The sequence below is a fragment of the Bombus huntii genome, chromosome 8 (assembly GCF_024542735.1).
Source record: "Bombus huntii isolate Logan2020A chromosome 8, iyBomHunt1.1, whole genome shotgun sequence".
Lineage (NCBI taxonomy): Eukaryota > Metazoa > Arthropoda > Insecta > Hymenoptera > Apidae > Bombus > Bombus huntii.
Window position 1 is genome coordinate 13,804,899 of NC_066245.1, and position 7,819 is coordinate 13,812,717.

Below are 7,819 nucleotides of genomic sequence, written 5' to 3' on the forward strand. Positions count from 1 at the left end.
TATATCATCGCATAACTTTCAATGAACTTAAATATATTGGGTAAAAGTAGAAGAAAACTATTAAACGTACACGTAAAAACTTTCTAAATTTACTCTATTACATTTATGTAATTAAATTTTCAAATACGTATTATATGTATTGAAGGAAACTATTATTGTAAGAATATGTTTTATTGGAACTAATTGTCCCATTAATTCATATATAAAGAGATCAGAAAATAAAAATACACGGAAAATTCATTTTCTCATAGAGCAAACGTAAATAATAAAAACATGATAAGTATATAACAATACAGTAATATAAATAATAACAATGACAAAAGCATAATCCAACTTTGTGGTTGATGCAACGTAAAATAATTACATAAAAAAAGAGAAAGAGAGATTATTGCATTTTTCTGTATACGAATGTCGGTTAATCTCGGTAACAGACGGAAGTAAAAACGTGCAACAGGAGCAAGAGTAACAGTCAGTAGGCCGAGAACAGTCATCAAGCTAGCGAGGTTGCGATGACCATGACACGCGCAACTCCATAGCAATCGTCTAACAGTCTAATACCCAGATTACACTGTCTTGTGTTGTAAAAAAATCAAATATTTCGCCATCTATATCCGTCGTCTGCATACTTACGCATCGTCGTCGAACCTGAAGTGCCTTTTTTACATCCTTTTCAATGGCACCATCTGGATAATCTACTTATATATGTATATATATATGGTATACATATACCTTGAAAGGGAATCAAGAGAAGTTGAAATAAACAACGCATAACGATGATATAATATGAGGAAGGTAAAGAATTTCTTTCGGTCATTAGTAAACAACATTTTTTCTCGTTCCATATAATAATATTTTTTAGTATAGTAATATTTGATTGATCTTTGATTTTTCGTATACCCGATTTTGTGTATTCTTTACAATGACGATATTTTTCCGGATGTGATGATGAAAATGTGATCACTGGTAACTTTGAAAAGTGAAAATATACTATTTAGAAATGACTTGCCTTTAGTTACATACGTTTCCTCAAAACCAATACTCGCCATTGTGTATTTTTAATTAAAATAATATAATTATATAATAATATTATAATAATATAACAATATGCACAATTATACTTTAATTAAAACTATATGATTATTATTTTAAAATATTAGTTCAAAATTCCGATACATGAGTTTCAATCATCTGAAACTTGAAACAAATAATTATAATTATTTGATTATTGAATTCGTAAAAATAACGACAAATTTAATTATCATTTTACATCTTATTTTAAATTGATAATTCAAAAAGTAAAATGCTGCTTCATACATATATATAGAGACAGAAAGGTCAATATGTGGAATAGTATACAAAGCAAAATATGACAAAAATTATGATAAGGTTTAATATCGTAATAAATTATAACTTAAAGTAATTTCCGCAAATATTATTTTTTACAATGTAATAGACAAAAAAATAAGATGAAACTTGCTGCCCTTATAGAAAATACATGTCATTTTTACAAATTATTTTTCAAACTCTTATAGACGTACAATAATAAATTATTAATTTAGAAAAATGGTTTATTCTAGCTTACCTAAATAATGGTAAACTTTATTGGAAATTAGGACATTTTCAGGCGATGAAAGAAACGTCGATTATCCAAACAAGAAATTGAATTATCAAAATACGATAACTCCACAGTACCCATTATGTGTATGTATAGCATTTAAACAGGACTTGAATTATAAAAACCGCCTTTTTATACTGAATTTTTGTAAATACGTAATATTTTCTATAGATGGTACGAAGTTGACATTTTCTTTGTCAGTTGTCCTCGACAAAATATAACAAGAACGAGAATGAATATGTGCGGAAGGAAAAAGGTATTATTATAATAGAAAATTGACCATTTTCTAACGGAAGTGTTATTAAAATTTAAATATCAACGTAGAATTGGAATTAATAAGAATAGGTATAAAATTAATAAATACACCAAATTTTCCAAACAGAAGAAAAAAGAAAAGAAACAGTACTTTTGTTTTACTCGATACAACAGATTTATTTTTTGTGATAAATACTTGTTATTTGTATGCAAATACCCATCTAATAAAAATGCATTCATTGACTGAGTCTCTTTATTTTACTGTATAAAATAATTGTTACGTATGTAAAACTATAAGTAATATTTATATTGAAACGCTACAAAACGGATAATTTTTAGTTTGGAAATTGTCTACTTTTTAAAAGTACCGTGTTTTAAAAAACACTTTGTTCACTGCTTTATATTGAGTATTTAAAACATTAATTATCAAGGATAATTAATTTCCGAAATTAGTTCGGATAATCGTCGTTTAGTATCACATCCCTGATTCCCTTTATATCAACAAAATTCTATAACGATTAAAGCATTTTCTCAATGAATTTTTTACCTCTTATAAAATTCATACAGAATAGTATATATTTAAATGTAATGCTTATGTGTATCTATTACCTATTATATTTATATCTTTTCCATCTTATTCCTTTGTCATATCAATTTCTTTGCAAGTTTTTACAAGAGTGAGGTAAAACAGAGGTAAGCATGAAACGTAAGCTGTTACAACATTTTTTGCTTTAAATAATTATATAAATTTTGACAAAATTTCATAAGCTTCGTTTTATATCCTTAGAAAGGAAGAAAATCAGGGATGGTCATTTAAAATAAGAATAATATTTCTAGAAAATAGTTTCTCTAAAGAAACGAAAATTCATACAAAGAAAAATAAGCAGAAAAATAAATCGTGCAAAGACGGTACTTGAAAATTGATATAACAATATTGAACGTGTTTTGCTCGGATAATGTTGTAAAAGTAAAAATTTGGGATAAAATGTTGAATCATTTTTCGTATTAAAACGTCTTACATTTGCGTATTTCTAAGTAGTCCCAAATATAAAAAACTCATTCCTATCTCAAACTGACAACTTTATTTCGTTCATTTACTGTATGATTGCGTGACACGAGTACGTCAATTGATTCAAAAAATTCTTACACCCAGTTGTTGTACGTCCGTCTGATTCTGACTCACTTATCTCGGACATAAGTGCCCTTTGTGCGGCCATATGCCAAATCTCTACGCAGGTCTAATACGTCACGTTAACGCGCATTTTCATTAACATTGAATATTTCACTTCAGGACATTGGCTGATAATTATGACAGAATATGTCGTAGACAAGCGTACCTCATCGTTTTCTAGGAGGAATCAAATAATTGCTTACTTTGCTAACCTTTAAATATTTGGTAGAAAAATAGGAATCTTACTCTAAGAGATTTTCAATACTATAATAATTTCATGTTAATCGAAAGATTTTCCTTAATTCGAAACTGTTTTATCCAAGAGCTAATAAACAGATTTTATCCTAAAACGTGTTTCTTGGATAACTTTAAGTAATTAAATCAGATGTAACTGCATGTTAACTATTTCGGGCGATGTAATTATTTGATTTTTCCTAGACTCCAAAGGAAACGCTTAATCAAACCTTTCAATAGAACCCTTATTTGCACCGAAATCTAAAATCGATCGCAATGTGTTCTTGGTTGGCACATCGCGGGAGATATAACAGAGTTATGATTACTCCTCATTCTAACTTCACCTTTGGCGCGTAACAATAATGTATAAAGGTGCCGTTAGAATTAAAAGTACGTGTCAAAATTACGCATGAAAAACGCTTGCGATATATTTTCTCTTCGCAAAAGTGGAAAATTTATAATGTAAAATCTGGAAGAAGAACGAGGTGACCTTCGTGAATTGATTTTCATTTTGAGTGTGACAAGTATCAATTCTTGATCAAGTGGAACATTTGACAAATTATAATACAAATATTTGTATATTTGTACATTTGAATAAATAGAACAGTAATAAATATCTACTAAAATAATGAGTTTTACTATATCTACCAATCGGTAGATATAGTAGTTTGGTAGATATAGTTTTACTATATCTACCAATCAGTTGTATTACATTGGATTTATTTAAATCGTATTTCAACAGATTTATATACTTAACATAATAAAATTGATTTTATTGTATCATTCAACATCACTAAATTGTAGTATGATACATTTTCAAAAAGTGACAAAAGAATATGCTAAAACAATGTAATAGTTACATTTTATTTGCATTCAAAATGAATAGAGATTTAATTGAGTTTGACATAATAAACCAATTTCATCGATAGTAAACTTAATACATATACATACATATATGAATGTGTGTGTGTGCGTGCGTGCGTGCGTGCGCGCGCGCGTGTGTATGTGTATAAAACATTAGTGTATTATCATCAATAAGAAAATCACAAAATGTTACGTAATGAAAAATAACTGTATAAAAACGTTCGACACTTTCAAATAGTATAAATTTGTAATGTTACACCGCGGATATGACAGAATTATAATAAAGTTGTAAAAAAGCATGAATTCTTTACATTCTATACACCTTTATACACATTACTATGTTTTGCGATATGTTTCCAATTGACATTCAAAATAAATTCAATTACTGAGAATATATTAAATTTACCTTCACTTTCTTTACACTTCTAAATTAATAAACAAACTGTAACTGTAAATTACGATTATAATTCATAAACGTATTCTAATAATAAATTACAAATCTTAATAAATGTATCACACACATTTTACTATTTTAAAAAATTAAATCTCTCCACGATAAAAATCAAATACTGTATATTTGAACATATATCTATTATACTGTCACTCTCAAAAATATTTAAAACACCTCGTTCCGGAAGTAGTGCGATGAAGTAGATTTTTGTGACAAAACAAGACGAAAAGAACACCTGTCCACTATCTCGTTTATATCTTATAATTTATTCTTTCCTTAATGTAATTGTATCACGATGAAGATGAGCAGGTGTTCTTCATCGTACACCTACTCTATAGAGAATGACTAGGCCATATGAATATAACTAAGGAATTCGTTCTGTATTGCGGTATAGTTTTAGAACAAAGTGCAGTGTGAAACCTATCTAATTTATCTCAGACCATTTTTTCTTTGTTTCGGCACAATCAAACAAATATTGTACTTTTGTACGTACAATTTCCTTCACGCCGATAAAGATTAGGTCTACTGAATTCTGTTTTCTACTTTATTTTCCCAAAATTGTCCCAAGGTTTATTCATATGGCTCAATATTTTCAGTTCTACAAACTTTATTTTCAATCAACCTGATGTGTATTTTCAGCGATCCTTTTTTTAGTGTCTATGACTGTAACCAATATTGTGGAAAACCAACTTTATATTCTATTCTGGTTCCTCTCCCTCGCCATCTGTAACATAAACAGTAATTATAAATGTATTAGATACATTAGATACATTAGAAACTTACGTATAATAAATCTACTATTTCTATTACATTATAGATGTAACAGAAATATTAAAGAAGAAAAATATCGTCTATACCTTCACGATCCACTTCATCATCTACCAATAAATCATCCTCTTCGTTTACTCCATCATCTTCATCATTCACAGCCTCTTCTTCCTCATCATCTTCATCTACATCATCTTCGACAACAACTATGCTATCATCTCCTTCCTCACCTTCACCTGCTTCATCACCTTCGTCCGCACCACCATCTTCTTCTTCTTCCTCTTCTTCTGTATCGCAATCTTCACCATCACCTTCAATGCCATTTTCAACATCCATATCTGGTGCCAAATAATACTAAAACCAAATAATTTTGTATACAAAAACCAAATTTTCTATGTGATGAAGTCCAAATATTCAATAATAATAGATCTTTTCTTTTAATTATAATATGAATAATTTTACCTGTAATGGATTAGGCCACATATCATCTTTAATTAACTCTGCTATTTCATCTGAACTTGGATCTCCATGATCCGTAAACCAATCAAAAAATGACCTGTGTTTTAATGGCCTTTTACGACCTTTTAACGGGGCTTTGGTTTTTGCTCTTTTTGTTAAATCTGCACCTTCTTTCCAACGTATAGGTGTACTTTGAGATGCTGGATCTCCTGCAAAAATGCAGGAGATACATCAAAACTATGATTATTCAACAAGGGGTTTAACATCCACTTACAACTTCTTCAAATTGTTTGTATTATAATTATAAATAAGACAATACAATAAAATTATTTTTTAATTCTTTCTATCATATTAAATATAAACCTTATTAAAAAAGCTTATATGTATTTGAGAACGTGTACTACAAACTTTGTCATTCTGTACAAACAAAGCCTGTAATTTTACTTTATTTAATAACTTATTTATGTTACTTATTACTTATATTACCTACATTGTTTGAACATATAATTTAATATTGAAATTAATTAAATCTGTATAAATAATTTAATATTATTCTATAAATCAGTAACTTTTGAAAATTATATTAGAAATTAAAATTTTATAGAATATATAGTAAGAAATCATACTTTTAAATATAAAATAAATAACTAATCAAAATTGATAAGATTAAAGTAATGTTAAGAGACAATTTATAAAATAGAATTTAGATTTAGAAATGTGCTCACCAGAAGAACCTAGATGAAACTCCTTTGTAAGGACGTCATTTTCAAAATATGGGTTTTCATCAAAATGAAAATTAATTCTATAACCTGATTTAATATCTTCAAATTCTTCAACTTCTAATTTATTTAAAAATCGAAGCGCATCTTCTTCATCTTCTTCCAATATTTCTGCTATTTCCTTATTGTTTACAAACTACAGATTCACTAAGGAAATGTACATTAACTTGTCATATCATATCTTTAATGTTACGATTTATCATATTTAATCTTCATAATGTACAATATATTAACATATACATACATATTATTATGTTAATGTTATGGACGACTTATTTCTGAATAATAGAAGTATAAAATTTTATATTCTGGTACTTTAAAGTAATTTTGAATGTAAATTAAATAGAACTACATATAAACTAAAAAAAAATAAAAAGAGATAGAAAAAGAATAATTGTTCAATTGATCTAACATTATAAACATAGAAGAAAAGATCATGAATGAAGAAAATATTTACATTTGAGTAATATGTATTACTAATTAGAATATACAACAAAAACATACTATAAAAGAAAAACTACACGCATATTTATGGTAATGAACCGTATTACTAGAACAACAATCATGTAAAACATTTAAAAAAAACACATAAAAAAATAAATATATATTGCATTCCGCGTGACCGCATGTAGTTATACATACTTCTATAGGTATACAAGGAGGCAAGATGGCGACTAGCGCCGGTGGACGCCGGCATTGCCGAGAAACGTCAAAGATATATTAGTAACTATTATTAGCGAAACCGTAATGTCATCATATGAAAGGATACAGCAGTGACCCAAAAATTGGGTATCCTCTTAATAATGTCATTCCGTTTCTGGAAATAGGGCTTACGCAACTTATTATACTTCTTCTCGACTTCGAGGATTTCATCGCTGGCCTTCTCATTGAGGCCATCGATTTGATTCTGACACCCGTCAATCTCTTCGAGTGTCTTTTGTATTTCAATGTCGTAATCCCGTGATTCAACACCCTCCCCCGAACCTGGATCCTCTAATTCCTTGGCTTTTTTGTTCGGCGAAGCCATCGTTCGACCCGCGCTCTTGTCACCACACCACTACTCTCTGTTTATTTTCAGTACGCACTCACTCCGCGTTCGTCACGCTCGTGCTCGTGTCACGAATTCGCGGCGCGTAAGCAAGCTAAACTACAACCATAGGTTTGATACCTCATCTAGACGCGAAACTACGCTACTCGAAAAACGAAAGTCTTACTACGTTATC

General features: G+C 29.0%; 1 protein-coding gene across 2 annotated transcripts; it reads right to left on the reverse strand.

Moving 5' to 3' along the window:
* Positions 1-1,365: 1,365 nt before the first annotated feature.
* Positions 1,366-7,739, reverse strand: LOC126868659 (protein SET). Of its 2 annotated transcripts, none has more exons than XM_050624389.1 (5): positions 7,366-7,739; positions 6,543-6,732; positions 5,821-6,026; positions 5,448-5,712; positions 1,366-5,314 (listed from the first exon to the last, which is right to left on the reverse strand). In XM_050624389.1, the coding sequence occupies exons 1-5, from the start codon at positions 7,621-7,623 to the stop codon at positions 5,289-5,291; spliced, it is 945 nt and encodes a 314-aa protein (XP_050480346.1). In that variant the 5' UTR covers positions 7,624-7,739; the 3' UTR covers positions 1,366-5,288. The 2 variants fall into 2 exon arrangements, with proteins under 2 accessions (XP_050480346.1, XP_050480347.1); XM_050624390.1 differs by having other exon boundaries at positions 5,821-6,017; positions 7,366-7,738.
* Between the last annotated feature and the right edge of the window lie 80 nt (positions 7,740-7,819).